Raw genomic sequence first — 21,045 nt, 5'->3', positions numbered from 1 at the left:
TTTGGTTTAATAACCCATGTAATCTGATGGTGACAGAATTATCTCATCGCTTTATTTACTGCTGTCATCAGGTTGTTTTTTGGTTTTTTTTTGCTGGTCTGCAAACTTTAGTGCTCATGGCACTAATCAACCATCTTACAAAACTCTAAGTTCTTTTTGTATTAATATGTTTATCTTATTCTACCTTTCCTCAAGTGTATCAGTATGCACAGTTACACTATTCAAGTTCTGGATTCACTGAAAATAGAAAAAGTCCAGAAAGTACTGAAAAATTTCACTTGGCTGCTAAATAATTTTACGTAAGAAAAATTGAGCCTAACATAGAACGGTTTTAGTACCAAGTCTTGTTAATAGATGAGTCCCTCACATACTTTAGAAGGTGTTACTCCCCATCACAGAGAATTCTACTGAAAAGATTTTGAAGGATGATCCTGAAGAAGTTTTACTTTTTGGGGATATCACTGTTCACTGTTAATTCCCAGGAATATTCTGAACACTTCCATGAATCTTGTTGGTCCAGATACTATCCAATAACACGGCATAAGGGTAGAACACTGGAACAGGTTCCCCAGAGAGGTGGTGGATGCCCCATCCCTGGAAGCATTCAAGGCCAGGCTGGCTGAGGCTCTGAGCAACCTGATCTGGTTGGAGATGTCCCTGCAGGGGGGGTTGGACTAGATGACCTTTGAAGGTCCCTTCCAACTCTAACCATTCTATGATTCTACGATTTCTCTAGAATAGACTGTACTATGAGCAGTCTTTAAAGGAAGTAGTCCTTTTACATGTTCATACCCAATTGTATTTCAGTATTTTCTGAGAAGTACAAAGCTTTCATTAAACAATACTGTGGATATCAAGCTACCACTAAATTAAGCTATTTTCTATTTAGGGTGAACAATTATGAACATAAATGGTGTAAAAATGAATAAGTGCTTTTGTAACAACTATATGCATTTAGTTACCAAATAAAAAATTTTACCAATGAGTATTTGATGAAGCTGCTTGGGTGTCAAAGTTAGACTACATTCTTCCTTCTCTTGGGTAGAAGATGGCATAGCACTAAGCCCACTCCAAATCTGTGAAAAGCACAAGACATCTCCTCAGAGCAGAATCAAAATTCTTGTGGTTTTTTACATGGTAAACACATTATGCTTACATTACTACTCAAGCATTTAACTTACTTCTTTAATTGAAGATTTAGAACCAATTGCTGCCAATTTTTGACTTGTTAATAGGCAATTCTCATCTAAAGGAAGCATTTCAAATTGTAGATTCTCCTTGTGAAAATCTGTGATTGAGATCTTTGGTGATACAAGCCCTTCAGCTGGTTTAAGGCCTATGTTCACAGAATTATTAAGAATATAAAACTGCCTATAGGGGAGAGGAAAAAAAAATAATATGGAAAACTAGAACTCTGAGCATTCCATTTTCTACATATTAAACTATTTAAGATTTTTAAACATAATAGCTAATATTTTAAACAGGAATATTTCATTATTTTAAAAAATCTCAAGTACAAAAAAAAATGCCTTGAGAAGTCTTTTATTGTATTGTTCTGGCACATCTGTGGCACATTTGTGGCAATTGCTTAGCTAAATAAGTTGCAAGCATATGCTACCAAAAAAATAACTATTATAACATGTCTAAAATACCTCTAAAAGAACAATTAAGTTGTAAAGTCAAGCACTTAAAAGTTAGCCAATGCCAAGATTACAAAGCACCCTTTAATTGTATTTGCCTGAACTGGACCACTTATAGCCTAATTTTCAGAGCAATTAACTTTTTTTGGTCAAAGTTCATCTCCAATCAATCAATTTCACTTGTAACCAAAAGATTTGAAACTTCCAGAGACCTTACATGGATGTTTAATATCAAGTATTCAGAAAAATTATTGCTATGTTTGATAGTAACAGTGAAATTCATCTGATAGCTGTGAAATTTTAATTTCTGTTCTTGCTTCTCACACAATATACCTTGAATATATGTGTTATGGTCATATATACAACAGTTCACCCACTATACACCACCAGTTCCTTTAAAGAAAACCATACATCATGTGCATGCATAAAAATAAATCCAGCTCTTCAGGCCTTGTCTGAATCATGATGTATACACATAGAGCAAAATAAATTGAGATCACAAGAATATTCCACTGGCATTGCTAGTTTTTAAATAATGGGTCTTGCAAACTTAACATTTAAAGTATTAGTTCTCTTGCTTTAGAGGCTTTACAGGCTTATTTTTTAAAAAAAAAAAAGAAAACTTTTAAAATTAGCAGAGCTGTCAGCTCTGCTTTTCCATTACTTTGCTCCACAGCATACAAACCACAAATCCATAACGTGAGAATTTACTATAAGGCTAGAAGACCAGTACAATCCTTTAATCTCATTTGCTTCATTCCACAAATTATATCATAATTTACATACTGAATCCATCTCTTCGGGTGAGCTAGACATAATACCTGGAAATACATATAATTTATGATATAAAAAGAAAAGAGAATCCAACACAATAAGTATTATGTTTTTCCTGTTAACCATAATCAACTCCTCTTAAAACTTGGCATCTTATTTTAAGTCTCTACATTTTACCCAGGAAGTGATCTCTTAAGTATCTAAATTAACATTTGAACAAAATGAGTTTTGAATGCATTATAAATTAAGGTCCCAAGACCATGAGGATTTCAGCATGGGACAAATTTAGGTACGTGACTGGTGCCACTAAGTTAATTCTGCACAGATACATATACATATTTTCATATGAGCCTAAAGTATTTACTTATCCTTTAAACAAGTCTTACCTAGCGGCATCTTTCTGTAAACGACGCTGTCTTAAACTAGAAATGAATTTTGCATAGTATTCCTTATGTGCTTCCTTTAACAGCCGTTCACAGTCAGTATAAGAAAACTCTGGATCTATATAATTATATCTCTCAGTCTTTGTGAAAACAGTCCTAAATATTTAAAGAGAATTGTAGTTTCACTACATATGTAAAATGATTCTGGGTCTTGTTAAAAAGAAAACATATCGACTTTGCTACATACATATTTCATTGCAAACATTCTTTTTATACCAGCTGATTATTAGTATTTGACCTTGTAAAGGCAACCATAAAAATGAAATATTGAAACTGTAATAGCTACATTTGTAGTTTTACATAAGCAAATCAACTCAAGAAATTCATGTGCAAGAGGCTCAAGGTTAAGTAGAATGCAATAAACTTTAAAGAACTTTCAGCCTGGGAAAGAAAATAAATAAACTGTCATATGAGTAATCAGTCTTGATCTACTATACAGTATACACAAAGATGTGGTTTTAAATATTATATTTGCATAACTTTTACCTGTACTTTTTATTCCATTCACTAGGCCGAATGCTGGCTGCACGGTCATTGGGAAAAGCTGTAACTGCATCATCCTTACAATTCCTGTTTATCCTATGAGTATGAATTTGTGTTTGGGCTGATTTAAGCATTGCCACAGGTGCCATATCAGTGCACTGTCCTGTGCCGTCAGCTACAAACTGTCCAGTTGCATTGGAAATCATTGGTGTTATACCTTAAAATTAAAATAAAACATGTTATATGCTTATATATGCTTATACTAATACTTTCTAAACAAAATACAGAGTATTAGAAAAATATTACTTCATTTATACTGGTCCACCCAGCAGCCTAACAATCAGTCACTCATTCCATTATGTTTTCCTCAGACAACACGGAAGAAGGCATTCAGACCATCCTAACAGCCAACCACCTTCCGTGGCCTAGATCACAGGCAAACAAATACTAGAGCTCAAAGCACTGCTACTATGTCCAGCTGTTACGCTTTGTCTTGCACGTGCACCTGACTGAATACTCAGAGCTACCTCTGTCACAACACTGTCCTCAGTGTCCTAAAGCTTGTCATATGGGCTGCAAACACAGGCATGATTTTCTGACAAAGAACTCCCAAGCTATCACAACTAAAAAGAGAGCTCAGGTCTTTTTCACTCTAGCTGTAGAAAAGCATATATGCATTAAAGTTAAAGATTATGACAGAAACCAGGCCATGTGCTTGCTCATCTCTCCTACATAAAGACACACATTTAGAATAGCACTGTAAATAAGTAAATCCATTCTTCAACTGCCCCTTCTTCCCTAGTCTAAAAAAAAAAAAAAAAAATTGATACATTAAACTAAACTTATTGGGTTTACCCACTTCAGCCTTACTTTACTCTCAAATTGCTACAAAAAAAAAAAAAAACCCTCTACTTTCCATCCTCCAAATTGTAGGAGTGATTACAAGTTCCACTGCCCAGGGATACACAGTTTACAAGAAGCTTCATTGCCTCCTCCACCAAACACCAAGAGCCAAGTACAGATACTCATCCACAGAGACTGGGAGAAGAGAACAGGAAGGTACAGAACTCATCTATATAAGGATTTGAAAAGAATCACTTTCCCTCCATGCATCAATGAAGCTTAAAAGCAAAACACAAATATCAGTAGCCTATAGATTACAGATACCCCTGATAGCCTCTTTAGAAACCTGCAAATAGGAGCAGAATGGGGACGTTAATAAAGCAAACAGTAGGCAAGAACATTTAGAAAAGCAGACAAAACTGGAATACTACATTAAATCTTTGATTCACAGAATTATTAATTGTGTTTTTGAAGAAGGAAAACTGCAAGAGTTCTGGATTTCAACAATAAAACCCAGAAACTGCAAAACTTTAGTTTCTCATCAATTCTTGATTGCTATGGACTTGAAATAACTTCCTGAAAGTGGCAGGAATGTCCAGTGGCTTATCAACCATTCTCATATTTGTAGAAAGAACCGCATTTTATCTTGACTTTCCAATTACTTCCTCTTTTTACTTCCCCGCAGTGTTCTCTTGCTAAAAAATGGGTATTGCCTTCCTGTTTTTCATTAGTGAGTACCTCTTCAAGTGGGCAGCAGTCAGTTGTGGAGTATTCAAGCTCTCCCTCCTTATCTACAGACAGAAACCAAAGGCAGCACTGTACAGGATAGCCCTGTTGCACTAGTACTACCTGCAGATGCTACGGCATATTTGATGCTAGAAAAAGCTCCGTTTCCCATGTGACCGGTTTTAAAATCCAGCCATAGGCTTAGTCAAATCTACTGTAAAGTGGTTGTTCATGGGACATGTTAGGAACACAAGGAACGAATTAGACTATTTCTTGCATATCCTGAAAGATTCTTTGTGCTGGCATAAGCTTCATACAATGAGAAGAGTCAATGGATGTGGGACAGGTAACAGACTGTATTAACCAGCAAATTCATCTGGCAATATTAATTTTCAATCAATAAAGAACACACCGTTGTCTTTCCTAACTTTCTATGCTTTACCCATCTCTCTACTTGCAACTGAAACATATTAGCACTGTATCATGGCACCACTGCCAAAACCTGAAGCCTTTATTTTCTGATTTATAAAAGTTAAATAATAATATCATGAAAATGTATGCTTTAATAGTTCACTTTCTGTTAAAATATGACAGGAAGGTTTATCATTATTTTAGCCAATCTTTTGTACTCTCATTGGTATATCTCATACAATTGAGCACTCCCTCAACTCCCAGAGAGATATTATTTTTTAAAAACAAACTAAAAATAGTAAAAGATTATCTTTTAAAATGTTAAAAATGTAGTTTTAAAACATTTTATCACTTGTCACTTATCTTTTTAGCATCTTACCAGGATTAATTTTGAATAGAATCTTTTTTCGTTTAGATTTGCACACGCCAATAAAGCTCAAATATATCTGGTGAAAGGATTTTGTCTTCAAAGCCTCTAACTTATTTTTCTCTAGTCCTGTACCAATGATATCAACAACTTGCTTCACTTTAAATGTTCCTATTTGATGTGGAGAAAATGAAAATATCACATCCTGGAAAAGAAAAGTCACTATGAGACATATGAGGCAGAAAAGCAAAAAGAAAAGTTTTGTGTAATTCTCTGTTTAACCGAGTCACTTCTCTCCACACTTATTTCTAAGACAGGTGTTCAAAACTGGGCTTTTAGAATATGCCAACTGCCACAAATCAATTTGCAATACAAGGAAATATAAAACACATTAGAACACCACAAAGTCTCATTTGGTAATTTCTAGGACAAATTGTTCTCTTTTGTGCCCTGAGTTACAGGTTTGTGAAATTATAAATGTCTCCATATTCTGGCAAAGTTCATTCCATTAAAAGACATATTATGTTACTCAAGTAACATAATATCTGTTCAATTGAAAGAAATTAAAAGGATCCTGCAAAGGTCTGAGTATAAATAAATCTTCTCAAGTCAGTAAAATATAAAAAATTTAAAGCCAAGAAAAACCTAGGTTAAGTTTCTTCAGTACTGCAATTATTTTTTCCAAATTTAAAATAAGTTTTGTTGCTTCCTGGAGTACAGGAAAGAGCATTAAATGTCTCTACATAAGGAGAAAAAAATATATATATATTTGGCTGATATTAAATGTTATGGCTACTCAAATGAAATTGTTCTGTTTTACTTTCAATAAATTCAACTGTTGACCACTGTAAAGTAACCTTCATATCTACATAATTTAAGAGAAAGAGGTAATTACCTTTGTGGACTTTTTTTTTATTTTCCCTTTTTCAGGAGAAATATTAAAGTGAGCAATCTTGCGGAAGCTGAATGTTACTGGAAGGGACTCAGAATCATTTTTGAGTGTGCATAGAACTTCTGTTTGTTCACCCAGGTAACAGTCCACAAACTTAATGACTCGCCCTGGATTAACAGTTAACATGACAGGAAGCCCAGAACCTGTCAAAGCTAACTCTGTGCAATGAGGATGATTCACTGCATTAGACAAACACAAAAAAAAACCAAAGAGAAAACATCATATACCTATTAGCTTACAAACAGAAGCATTGCACTGTGTGGTTGCAAAAACAAAATAATACCATAATACAATATTATTTACAATGCCATTTTCTATAAACTTAACACAGACAGGCTTATTTACAATGGCTGTTATATATCATATTCCCTCATTAAGGAATTTGAGGGTAATCAAATATTCACTTGAAAATGCATCAAAAATGGAATTACCAAAGTGCTGATGACATGTAAATAGCCAAGTTTTGTATTTACATTTATAATTAAGTTCTAGGTGTTCACTACCAGCAGGTGTATTCATGACACGCATGCTTCCCTCTTTCTTTCTACTCACTGTTCGAAAAGTTTTTGGTGCTAAAGCATTAAAGATGTAAGTTACAATAATTTATTTGTATTGATATAAATAAAATAAGCATAGGTTTCTCATAAAACTGTTAAGAAGATGAAATTTTTTTTTAAAAAAAGATCAAGATATATAGCTGTATCATACATATATACACTTCCGATGGTGAGTATACATTTCTGATAACATACTTGTGATTGCTGCAGCATCATCACTGAGGGCCTGCAGATAGCCATCTTTATTCCCAACAGCTTCAAATCTCAGAAACAGTACGTAATCTTGTTCCGGTGATGAGTCATTCACTCGAAAGACCCTTTCAAATTTTCTGTAAGAGTCACAATGTCTAATTACAAGATGAGGAAAAAAAACCAAACCACTAAACACCAACTCACACAAAAAAAAATCAAGGCTTATTTTTCATCATCCAGTCTGGCTTCTTTGATGTTGGTTACAGCTTGAACAAATGATGTTTATACTTCTTTTCAGAAAAGGGAAGAGAAACATATTTAAGCTCAACAATATCTATATGCTCATTATACTAGTCATGTGATATCTCTTCCAGTCTACAACAGTTTTCTAAACTAATATTACACACATAATAATCACTTATAATTAGACTTCAAGCAAGGGGGAAATGGCAAGAGCACATTTTCTTTTTCTTTTCCTTATCCGAAGAAGAAATGTTCCTTTATGTTTACTTTTTGTGTTTTTAATGGAATGAAAGCTCTCCAAAATGTTTCAGTCTCTTGGTGATGAAATATATGAACATTCCTTCATAACGCTGCACATATACTCTATTTATCGAAATAAATCAGCAGTCATTAAAAAGGCAGTTAATTTGACACTTTAGAACTCTCTCAACAATCTTTAGAGATTCAGCATACTTAATGGGAGCTGCAGTTAGTTCCCTTGGCAAAATCTAATAAAATTCTTGTTCTTGCAAAACAAGCTTAACCAATTTTTGGTTCAAATACATCCTTAATGTATTATAAAACATCTCCCAGATAATCACTTCAGATTTTGCTTTCTCATCTGTAGTATCATGCCAAACAATTTATTTTAACACACATAAATACATAAGAAGTCATTAAAAAAAAAAATTGCTGACACATTAACTTAAAATTATTTTCTCTAACACAGTTCTTTACAGAATAGTTTAGACAAATCAACTTATGTGTGTGTGTCTAAGTTGGACCACTCACTCACTTTGGACTAAAGCACAATGTAACCAAAGATTTCTCATAAGGCAGTAAGGTTCCCTGATTGGGAATGCACAAGATCAAGGTGGAAACATCTACATCTTTTGTTCTGTTTTTCAAGCTTAAGTCTTGTAAAACAGCATCTGCACTCCTCTGAAGATCTGTCCCCTAAAAAAAATAAACAAAATGTGGAATAGTTCAGCCTGTTCTGCTTCCATTTCTGTTTTTTTTTCCTACACATACATTTTCATATCTTTCACAAGTAGAAAGACATAATGTAAGTAATAGCACTAACATAGTTACATATTACGTTGCTAATTAACACATTTTTAAACATCAGTTTCATATCAATGTTTGGAATTCCCAGTTTTTAAAGATGGTGCTCACTCAGACAATTTCACTGAGAAAACCAAGTGAAACCACAGATGATTAACATCTTAGAATACCAAAATGTATTTTGATAACTCCTACTAAATTATAAGAAATCCAGCAAGTCAAGCAAAACTGCTCCAAAAAAACCCAACAAAACAAAACAAACAAAAAAAAAACCACAACCAGGGAACATACTTAACATTGTTAAGGTTAAGATATCACACAGTGAAACAGAAATACATGAAAAACTTAATTCCAAAGTCAAATTATAGTAAAGAAATGTGTTGGTTGGACAGAAGTTTCAGAAAGCCTATTGATCAGGAAATAGTATGACCTAGTAAACACTATGAAAAGATGAATGTTGAGAAACAAAAAATACGATAGCAGAAATGAAAACAAGTTTTCAACAAAAATAAAATCAGAACAGTTTCTTACCATCTCTTCTCCAATGGCATTGTCTTCCAGTACCGCTACCCAGTCCATACATTCAGGACTTTCATTGTATAAATATATTTGTTCAGTCTTTGAAGTCCCAAAGTAAACTGGTCCAAAGTTAATACATTCCAATATATTTCCACCAGACGCTCCTAGAACTTTAATAACTTGTTCAACCACAACAGCTTTGATCCACACTTCAGCGCAGCCGCGGCCTTCCAACTCCACTCTGTTAGTAAAACCAGCAAGCAGCAATAGGTAACATAGAAAAGTGTTAGAAATAATCAGTTTGGTTTATATCAGAATCTATGCAAAACTGAACCAAATCAGAGTATTTAAATCACTAGCTTTCCATAGATAAACTAAGCAGGGTGAAGAAAAAAAAAAAAGAAGAAAAAAAAAAAAAAGATTATACTTGACAATGTGATACCTAACAGGACTATTACCAATCATGAAGAGTCACACATTGCATGGTGGGGTTTTGGGGAGCTTTTTGAGTTTATTCCCCTTTTTTTATGTTTGAAACAATAGGATTAACATCTCAAAAGAATTAGAGATATCCACAGATAATACAAAGATTCTCAGAAGCAGGAGAGTGTATCTAGGTATCAATTTTGGCATATACTTGGTAATTCCCTCTTAGGCAACTGGAGCTAGAAGTTCATCTGAATAACCATAAAAGAACTGCTGCTGTTCCTGCCTGAATGCTTGATCTCGATGATACCACAAAACACCAAAGGAGCATATAGACATTGTACACAAATTTGTTATTAGAATTCTACTAGAACAAAGCATATTTGTTCTTGTTGCACCAAATAAGCAAATTTAGTAATTTGTTCTAATAGGATCAACTATCCTTTGGATAGCCTCTGAGCTGAAAAAAAACTTTAAAAAAAAAAAAAAAGCTTTTGTTTCGAATAGTCACAAATATAACTACACAAGAGATCTGCGAAAGGATCTCAAACTCTCTAAATCTCATCTTTCAACTTATGAAGCGTAATTATAGGATCCTCCAAGACAGAAAAGAAACCTCAAAAGAATAAGAGTAGATTACTCTGAAAATAATTTTGCTCATGCATAGAAGCAAAATGCTTGGAGAATAAGGCAAATGGAAATAACCAGGATGTTTTCATCAAAACTGTACTAATTCTCCAAGTCAAATTCCTGTCAAGTACACATTGTAAGACTTTCGATATTACCCTATTGGTTTAAATACATACATACATACACACCTTTATATGTTTGTGCAAGGCTTGCAAGGAAGCTTAAGATTTCACTTAGTATAAAGGATATAGCAACGACTACCAAGAAATGCCAAATTCACTGACAGAATTATGGAGAATTTAAGGCAGGGAATCGGGGAAGGATGAAATCAGAGCTCCGTGTAGATACGTTCTTTCAGTTTAATAGATAAACTCTCTACTAGACTGCAGGAGACAGTAGCTGTTTAACCAATACGGAGTGAAAAACAGTAGTCATAGCCTGGACAGCAAAGGAAAGGCAGAAAACATGACACTTTGCAACCAAAAGGTTGAAACTCAGTAACCAAAGAAAGTATATGAAGGAGGATGTAACTGTGAGACAAAATACACATATTGTCTTCCCTATCACTCTGACAGAATTCTTCTCATTCCATTTCCTTTTCCAAAAGGCTACAAAAAGCAAGAACAGGAAGAACTGAATTAAGTCATATAACTTAATAATTTAAAAACAAAATAGGAACCACCCCGCACCATCCCCCATCCCCCCCCCAAAAAAACCCCAAACAACCAACTAAACAACCACACTCTCTTCACTATTATAAGAAAATAAGATTGAAAAGGACTTTCCAGATTGGTATCCACTTCCAATTCCTAAAAAGTCTATATTCACCATTTGAAGAGAAACAAGGTAAGCATTTAAAAATAGTTAATTGTTAAAAGAGTTAGTGCTGGCAAATACATTCCCTCCATTTAAATTAAGATACACCAAAGGACATCATAATGTTTCTGAGACTCTTGAAACACAAAGAGCCAAAAGAAAAATAGCAAAGTTACAGAAGTTAAAAAAAAAGTAAGGAACGTAGCATGTGTAGAAAGGTGAAAGATACGAAAGCTCTTGATTAATTGTACAGTGAGAGACTCCAAACATCCTATATGATTATAACTTATGAGAGATCTCTAATAACACAGCCAAGAACACAACTTATGCATCATTTTTCTATGGGGATAATATAATCATAAAATTAATTTAATAAAATATAAGTGGAAGACAGCAGCTGACACCTAGCAGCTTAAGTTTTTTAGACAATCATAATAAAGACTAGAACTAATAACAGATAAAAATGTAATTTATAGAGCTGGATTTCTTCAGTCTTACACTCACTTTATCACTTCTTTGATGATTCTGGGTACATCTGTGCAGATATCCACTTTAATAGTCTCCCTAGATTCTGGCTTTACCACTCCCCTGGTAGGTTCTATGTTAAGCAGAACAATCCCATCATATGATACTTTAAATGTACCTAAAAGAAACAGAATAATAAACAGAATGGTACATAACATAAACATGTAGATTTATATTCTTCTATTACACATTTGGAATTCCAAAATACATAATGATTCAGCAGCTATTCCTTTGTCTGCTCTCAATGCATTCTTCACTAACCACTGCTTTCAAATTTTGTCTGTGTCCAGTGCTGCAAAACTCCATCATGCAATCTGCATGCATCACACAACAGAGTTAACACCTAAAAACATTTGCTATACAATATGAGAAATTTCACATCATACAAATTAGTAGTAGATGTACAGGTGATGTAGGTTATCTCTTTATCTAATCATCATTCCTCAAAGAAAGAGGTTAGTATTCATGAGTAAGAGCTGATTATATAAACTACATACTACATCTTTAAGTTGAGCTGGCTAGAAAAAAAGAAAAAAAAAAAACCACAATGTTTCCTTTGCTTTTTGGGAAAAAAAAAAAAATAAATAAAATTATGTTCTAAGTAGACAACTATTTCATTTTTTTTTAAATATTGCAACCCATCCCTGTGTTTCTACAATCATGTATTTTCTGTTGGTACAGTACTTCTTGTGGAAATCTATTAAGCAAATGTTCACACAATAGCTAATGCAAATGAAGATACCTTGTGATATAATAAATAGCTGTACAAGTGAGGAACAAAAATAATTAACTGCCTTAAATTTATTGTTTGGAACTCAGCATAATTGCCATCCTACTTCTCAAGAAAGCTGCCTGCAGCTTTGTCCAGTGGAAAAGGCATTCAAATACTTAACTTGGATGACATAAGCATTCTTGTACTCCATTCTCTATGTTTCTTATACTCCCTGGAATGGTCCCTCACAGAAGTTGAGGGATGTGCATGTTTTGAAAACTGTATGATTTCAGAAGCTATGGCAGCAAAATAAAAGACCTCTCATTACCCTCTGGTAACAAATACAGTTCGATTCCCATCCTAGAGGACTTAAGCTCTGAAAGAGCAGGGAGCTTGTAGTTGTTTATTTAATAGACAGCTATTGGGATCATAGAATAACAAAGACAAAAAAAGCAAGAGCAGACATGATTTGCTACTATTTATGTTGCACATAGTAAGCCAATGAGCAACTGTTATTTTTACATCTTTCAGACAGGGCTCAAAAGTAGAGAGCTCCTAAAATTTGGCAAAGTTCTAAATTCATTTTTCTTCCCTAAGTGGAAACATAGTACTGTCTACAGAAGTAATAGGCCATTTATAGAATCTTTAGCTACAATACTCATAACCTGCATAATGCAGAATTTCCGTTAATTTCTACTTGGCCGCTGAAGCATTAACTTTTATGAAATTACATTTTCCAATAAAATAAAATATTTGTATAATTTAATGCATACTAAATATTTACCTGAAGATGATCCATGGTTAGCAATAGTAATCTCTTTACTAATTATTTTACTGCTTGCAATCACTGTGCCAAAATCAATCTCTGACTCAATTTCCAGATAACAGCACGGAATTAATCTGCAGAGAAAAGACATGGTTATATTTCCCCAAAACTTGAAAATATCTTTGAATTTTAAAAGAAATTTGATTAAGCACTCCAGTGGAAGAGAGTTGTCCTTTCTCCTAGTTCTCCTACCAATGTTTACGCAACTCACTTCAGCAGTATAATGTACATGGGGAAGATGTAAAAAAGATCCAGCTATCTATCCAGATGTTTAATGACGAACTTCTCTAACTTTAAAACAATATAACTTTAAACAATTAGTCAAAATGCAACGTATGCAGTTCTATTTAATTTTAAATATTTTATTATAGTGCAAAGAATTTCAAATAAAACTGTCTTGAGTTAGTTGCATCACAAAATAAGACCACAGTTAACCTTTACCGTATTTCATCATCAGTTGCCTGAACCAAAAGTAGAGAGAAAACAGGCATGCCAGTTTCACTTTACAGTCTTTTTGTGTCATACATACTTTATGTGGCTTCAACAAAACTTCTTATAAGAGACAGAAGTGGATAATAGCAGAATTTATTTCTATTATTTATTTAAGAGCCTCAGCCAGCACGATGGCATCACTGTATTGGGTACTATTTAGCCATAATGAAAAGATCGTACTCGTTTCAGGAAACTTGTATTTTGAAGGTCCCAGTTTCTAATACAATTACACCTCTGATCTCACTTAAAACTGTGTTTAAGATCAACTGGAATTTTGCATCGGCACAGCAGTCTATCTTCCCTTGACCAGAAATAGGAACATGCAGGAACAACTTCATTTCATGATGGGCTCAGTATTGGGGCCAGTTCTGTTTAATATCTTTATCAATGATAAATGATAAATGACTGGTGACGTCACACCTCGAAAACTGTGCGCAGTTTTGGCCCCTCACTACAAGAAAGACATTAAGGTGCTAAAGCACATCCAAAGAAGAGCAATGGAGCTGGTGAAGCATCTAGAGAGCAAGTCTTATGTGGAGAAGCTGAGGGAACTGGAGTGGTTTAGTCTGGAGAAAATGATATTCAATTAATTAATTTTAAAAGTAAAAACGAAATATAAAAATAAAAATATAAAATTGAAAATAAAAAATACTTTAAAAATTTGAAGTGCTCCCTAATAACTTTTTTCTTCTACGAAAATATATGTTGGAGGAACTTATTTAGAGATAGCTATTTTTAATAGTAAAATGATCATGTTGAATTACTAAGTTGTGTATTACCTTATGAAAAGTCATTCCTGTCTTTCAGGAAAAAAAAAGCACTTTGGGCTTTCCATTTACATTTCTCTAAAGTCATTAAAGAAAGACATAATCGTATTGTTTAAAACTGTTTTCTAAGAGAATAAGAATTTACAAACACTACAGAAAAAAACAACAAACTGAAATTGTTCTTTCCAAGTGTTCCGTAGACAGTCTTTTGCTAAAAAGGGATAAAATTTACAACTTAAAAACCCCATGTTAGACTTAACTCTTTAGGCCCTATATTAACAATGCTACATTAAAATTTTTAAAATCTCAACTTTTAAGATTAAACGAGGAAAAGCAAATTAGTAGAAAAGATCAAGACCTAAGAGGTAAATTAAATGTAAAAGTAAGTATTGCTTATCTGAGGGCAAAACCTTACACATTTTAGGCTAGCATGAGACGTTTGTGGGACTGCTTGATTTTTAAGAGCAACTCATATAGTGAAGTTTATGTCTGTATATGTAATTTGTAATGTTCAGATTTTCACAAAAACTATGACTTGCAATAGTTTATGAGATTCATCTGTCCTCATTTAGGCATCTGGAAGGTGGACCTGTAAACAGAAGTCTGTCATCCTAATTTCTCTTTATAGAAAAATGAGAGAAAGGTTCTCCAGAGCAATTTCCCTACATCCTTGGATAACCACCTAGCCTAAGTCTGCTATACTATATTTAGAAGCTTACTTTTCCCAACAAATATATACATTATATACAATATTTGACATATATCCATATACACATACATAGATAGACACATACAATCACACACAGATTGATGAAAATGATCCTTAAATGTGTGACCTTATTCTAAAATACACACCATATTTTTAGAATTAGGCAACTTATGTTTCTCTATAATCCAGTTTTGCAAATGTGGACAACTACTATAAAAATATTTTCTATAAGTGGTTCAGTAAGAAGGGAAGACATTAAGAGTAGATGTTAACTTGGCTAACGTTGATGCAAAATTAGAAATTATCAACATTATCACAACCAACCTAGAATAAAGCAAAAACAAAAACCAAAACTCTCCATAGGATCTTAGAGGGATATCATCCCAATTAACTTCTTACCTGTGTGGTGCTCTGGAAAAAAAAAAAATAATTAAAAAAAAAAATCTTGCTTTTGTAAGGAAACTTACTATTTATTTTCAACACAATTCACCAATTAATTACATAGCCATATGTGACGTGTGTTAGCAAACTTCCCACAACATTAAACTGCAAATAGTAACAGCAGCATATGAACTTTTCACCATCATACCCAAGCACAGGGATTTCAACTATGTCATCTTCTATTAAAAGAAGTAGTCTATCTTGAATATCTTCCTCACTGTCAGGATAATATTCCACAGAAGCTTTAACTTGAAGTCCAGTTGCAACAGGTTTTTCTGGATTTTCCACAATCAGTTTGAACTGCAATTTTTAAAAAAAATAAATATTTTTAAATTTTAAACATTTCTAGATTAAAAAAAAAAATCATGCCATTAATTTTCAGAAGAATACGCAGATTGATTTCAAGTTCACAAGCAACTTTAAAATATGCAAATTTTACAAAATTTCTTTATTTACTGAAGTCCAGAATTGTTACAGTAAAAAAAAAAAAGGACAGAATGAATACTAACTAACCCATTAAATTACACAGAAGAGCTGGTTTAGAAAAATATCATTTCTAGTCTTTCCAAGGGAGCTCTAGCTTTTCCTACTGTTGCCATAAAACTCCTGAAGCAACACAAATTAAGTTAGCTACTACTCAATGCAGAATCTTTTTAGTACCTGAAAAAGTAACAAGGATTAAGTCTCAGCCCAAAGAAGCAGAAAAAGAAGACAGCACTAGAGTTTTTTTCTAGGTCTGACCGACATTTAGCTGAATGTACAGAAAGTCTCACTGTACATTGAAAATCTGCTTGAAAGGCCCATGGTACTTCCAACATTTGGGGTCAAATTAAAGAGAAAGAAAAACACAAGCAGCTGACAGAAAGCACCTTTTTCCTCTCTGAAAAAAATAATTATGGATTTGTTGTTGTAACCATCTGCTTATATCCAACAGCCCCTGCACATCTTTCGTTTAACATGAGTAACCTGCTAGCAAGCAATGAGAAATCCAGCAGTTCCCATGTTTCAGTCTCCTTACAATTCACATCACTCTATGCATAATAGGGTTCTGCTCTGTATGTCCACTTTAATTAATGTTTATTACTGAAAGACAGTCATCCCAGTATTCTTTAAGTTTTCTGTTCTAATTTATACTTGAAATACGCAAACATATCATTTATTATTTGTGGATTCTATTGTCTGAGCATTTCCTTCTATTCCTTTAAAATTTTCCTAGCAGTAGAAACACTCAGCCAGAGGAAAATTGTTATGGAATATGCATTGTGATTATGGGCTTGATTTTGAAAGAGTAGTCATGTTTTAATTTTGAAGTGTGTAAAATTTATCTCTTCTCTAAAGAGAATTAAACAGCCATGCATATTGATGCTATACAAAGGAAAAAATTATATATTGTACTAAGAACTTTTAATGAAACCTATGGAAAACTGCTTTGTGAGCTAAATTCCTTGAAAAGTATTTCTTGGCCATGGACTATGACAGCTCAAGGAAGGTTATTTTTCAGTTCTTGCACTCTATCAATGTAACGCCTCAGAAAATTTACAGATGAGTCATATACTTCAGAGTCATGTAATCACAGATGGCAGCATAAGGTCTTGGAATGAGAAAGGGCAACACAACAGACCTTTCTGGAACTGAGCACATGAAGAGGGATCTTGTCCCCTAACTGTAATATTGGTCATCTCACCCAAAATAGCAATTAAAATATTCAGCAAAAGGCATGAGATACTCACAGAGGTAAAAAACTCATAAATTATGATTGAGTAACCTTTTCTCTTCTAAAATTGACTCTGCCTTTCCACTTCCAAAGCACATGAAAAATTGATAAGGCTGACAAAAACTAACAAAAGAGATTAAGCACAGCCCTACCAAATCAAGCACTCTCAGCAGTTTACAGCTTATTCCAAAATTCTTCAGTTATAGTGTCAAAAAAATCAAGCTGTCTAGATCATGCAAATTAACAAATTTTAAAGAAGGATAAAATGCATACACAGTCTTGGCCACTCTTGCCCTCAAAAAGAAAGGCTGACTACTCAAAGAAATTATCCAAGGTACTTCAACTGTCTGGCAATCATTTTCATGACTACCCTGAAATATACTTATTCACAGTTCAAGCTGCTGTGAACACAAAGCAACATCAGCTTCTGTTCAACCCCCAATGCCAATTCAACCTTTTGATCCTAATTTTGACAGACAACAAACTAGCTAGATGAAAGACCAATATAAAACTACTAACCACGGCTGGGTTTTCCTAGGCCCACATAGATTACAAGACAAGTGCTGAACTGGTTAGAATTGTAAATATGTATTTGCTTTTAAAAAGTCTGACTAGGCAATGATTTTTCCAGAGCTAATTAGATGCTATTAATAGTAATCATACTATCTTGAGAAAAGATTGCAAAACTCTCTTTTCTGAGAAAGCTCTCCACAAGGAAGCACCACAAATGGACTACTCCACTCAATAAACTTGGAATAATACAGTACAGAAATGAGGTAACAAAGCTGTCAATCAGCCTTGTGGAAATACAAGCAAAAACAATTTCAGAAGTTGCACCTTTCAGCTGATCTGGAACACTTCACAGATTTGTTGTTCACACTATAGCAAGGTGATCTGTTTCTGCGTAACAGTCCTGGAAATAATGAGGAACTCATGGGCTTCTTGAGGGATAAAATTTCCGGAGAGTGCAAATTCAGCCAGCAAAGCTAAGCAGGATTTGTTATCAACAAGAGACTTGAAGCAGTAGGACTTGACATAGTAAGACATACAAGAAAGCTAATTTACTTCTATTGGAACTATGGATTTAATAAGCAAGGAAGCTCCCTTCAAATTGCTCATGACCTCAGGAAAATAGAAAGCTGGGAATATTGGAGTTCATTTCATTCTGATTTAAAAAGCTTCAGATGAGCAGCCTCGCCTGAAGCTCTGCATGAGAATGTTTTCCAAGTATCATAGAAATAACACCTACATGTTCTTACAATAAAATTATAAACCAGGACTTGCTTCCTCCTTCCACACGGTCAAACAAGAAGCAATTCAGCCAACTTTGGCTCTAAGAATTACCTCTAATTCTTTCCAGTTTATCCAGTTATTCAACTATTTTAAATTAATTTCCAATTCATGGGCAAATTCCTGTCAGTCTCATCAGCAGGTCAGGAACCCATGGTACCATTTTCCATTTGCAGTAGCCGAACGTAGACCAGCACTTACATCTGCCCAGGCAACCTCTTCAGCAAGGCCTACCTAGCTGGGAAAACCTGTGGGCAGACATCTGCCTGCAAAACCACATAAAATAAAAGTGGGGCCTCAAGATGCCATGTTCTGTGCCTCAAGGAGGGCCTGGCGAGGTGAAGGGGCTGTGTACTGGTTCCTCAGGGCAGGCCGCAGGAGGGAAGGGGCCAGGTGTGCTCATGAGAGGCTACTGCTGTTCATGCACGCTGGAGTGGTGCTGTACAGACAAACACAGAGCCGACAGCTAACCGGTAGAGAGGCAGGCCTCGACGACATGACACCCGCCCACCCGCACGCCCTGGCCGAGGGCCGTGGGGGCAGACACTCCTCGCTGCTTCCCTCCCGGCCACCCCTCACCTGGGGCCGGCGCGGCGGCAGCAGCTGGAGGCGACAGCTCTCTATCCGTAGGTTCCGGACGGTGAGCGCGGCGCGGTAGCGGCCCCCGGGCACCGCGTCCCTGAAGCGGAGTTCGGCCGGGACGATGCGCACACCGGCCACGTCCCGCCACCCGCCCGCCATGGCCATGGCCACGGCCGCCGCTGCCGCTGCCGCTGCCTCACTCGGGAGGCCAGCGCGGCCTGGAAACGATCGCTTAGCAACGGACGCAGGACGCCGATTGGAAGCAAAAGAGCGGCGCTTCCAAATCCACCAATCAGAAGAGGAGAAACGGAGCAGGGGCGGGGCAGGGTGAGCTGCCCGGCCTGGCCCGGCGAAGGCAGTGGAGCCGGCGGAGTCTGGGCATCCCCAGCCGAGCGGTGTCGTTGACCTAAATTTTTAGCCCGAAGCTGTGGCGTTTGCTTATGGTCTCCTCAGGGCGGCAGCTTGAGTCCTCCCTGCTGCGCGCTCAAACACTGCCGGCTCGGCAGGTGCAGGGGGGCCCGGTAGGCAGGGCTGTTGGGGCAGATGGAGGGCTGCCATTTCATGGGTGCCTGTTCCAGTAGGAGCTGGAAGGAAATAAAAACCCCATCCCTTTGGCCTATGTTTACCAGTAAACCTGAGAAGATGCTCCCGTGGGGCCTGGGCTTGTCCAGCACAGTCCCTCTTGTTCACCTGAGGTGTTCTGCCACGAGTCACTCTCCAACAGCCCGGGACAGTGAAGGCTGATACAAATGGATTCTCTTCCTGCCCTGGTTTTCTTAAATAACGATGGATTAAATTGAAATAAAAATGACCTGATTTCTTTTCTGGACACGCATGTTAATCACGGATGTGGCTGACCGTATGAAAGCAGGGCACTAATATGCCCATTTGTTGGTGGGAAGCTCAGTGTTTGCAGTGTCAGTGACTACACTAATAATTCATGGCTTGCATTTACTGAGTGGTGAAAGACATGTTCCTCTTCTGTATCCCTACGCCTTCCTGTGCTGTAATTCAAGTGATAAAACGAAGTTGACAAGATTCCAGCACTTAGGCAGACTTAGAGGTAGATAATGGGCTTTGCTGCAGTGTAGCAAAGAAGGGGGCAGCAGCACGCATAGCCTGCACACAGAACTTCCAACATCAGTTTTGATTAACCCAAAATGTTCTGTCTTGGATCACTTCATCCCCATGAAAGTGCATGAGGACTGAAATTATTTATATTTTTAAAGTCAAATGTGAGAAGCTGCATAGATGGCACAGGTCGGGAGAACTACAAAGTACAGAAAGGGCAAAAAAGCCTGGTTTTAATCAGTCAAGAAGCCTAGAGGGAGCAATGAGAGAGGAAAGCCTTTGTTTCTGTTGCTGGAGAAGGATGCTAAGGTCTTTTTGTCCCTCTTAAAAATTCAAGTGATAACTACCCATCTGCGGATTACTGAAGAATGAGTGGAAATAGAACATTGCAAGCACTAAGGGTACAATCCAGGCATCTGACGGAAAGAGTTCTTTGGGAAGACTGCTTAAATCTGTTTTATGGTAACATGATTGTATTTAACCGACACACACAAAAAAAAAAAAAAAAAAGAAGAAAAATTTAAAAGAGAAGATTACTTTATCAAAGCGTTAAAACTCCCTCTGCTTTTTCACTAGAGAACTGAGAACACTCCTACATAGTTTCTCTGATCTTTGAAAGAATTCTTGAGGAAAGTGAAGGGACACAAGATCAGACCTAAGAAATACCTGATCCAAACAAAGAGAAACCTTTGAGACTGTATATAGACATCACAGTGGTGCCAAAAAGTCATAAGCTTATTCATTTATCTTACTTTGAGTTCCTCAGTTTTCACATTAAAGTAACATGGAAATGGTCTACCTTTATGATCACACATTCTGGTACTTGGAAATAATCAAATTCAAAAGTGAA

General features: G+C 35.8%; 1 protein-coding gene across 1 annotated transcript in view; it reads right to left on the bottom strand.

The window, feature by feature from the left end:
* CFAP47 (cilia and flagella associated protein 47) overlaps window positions 1-19,283 on the bottom strand; it is a 315,224-nt gene extending 295,941 nt beyond the window's left edge. The window contains exons 1-13 of the mRNA XM_086766611.1: window positions 19,122-19,283; window positions 15,687-15,838; window positions 13,088-13,203; window positions 11,571-11,709; window positions 9,207-9,435; window positions 8,407-8,567; window positions 7,392-7,525; window positions 6,583-6,818; window positions 5,700-5,892; window positions 3,344-3,557; window positions 2,801-2,953; window positions 1,182-1,371; window positions 980-1,076 (exon numbers count right to left, since the gene is read on the bottom strand). Of these exons, the coding sequence (XP_086622737.1) occupies window positions 980-1,076; window positions 1,182-1,371; window positions 2,801-2,953; window positions 3,344-3,557; window positions 5,700-5,892; window positions 6,583-6,818; window positions 7,392-7,525; window positions 8,407-8,567; window positions 9,207-9,435; window positions 11,571-11,709; window positions 13,088-13,203; window positions 15,687-15,838; window positions 19,122-19,283 (2,176 nt within the window). The remainder of the gene's footprint in view (window positions 1-979; window positions 1,077-1,181; window positions 1,372-2,800; window positions 2,954-3,343; window positions 3,558-5,699; window positions 5,893-6,582; window positions 6,819-7,391; window positions 7,526-8,406; window positions 8,568-9,206; window positions 9,436-11,570; window positions 11,710-13,087; window positions 13,204-15,686; window positions 15,839-19,121) is intronic.
* Between the last annotated feature and the right edge of the window lie 1,762 nt (window positions 19,284-21,045).

The sequence above is a fragment of the Chlamydotis macqueenii genome, chromosome 1 (genome assembly GCF_036417535.1).
Source record: "Chlamydotis macqueenii isolate bChlMac1 chromosome 1, bChlMac1.mat, whole genome shotgun sequence".
Taxonomy (NCBI): Eukaryota; Metazoa; Chordata; class Aves; order Otidiformes; family Otididae; genus Chlamydotis; species Chlamydotis macqueenii.
Note: the sequence above shows the minus strand (reverse complement) of the source record. Positions and strands in the feature narration are given on the sequence as shown.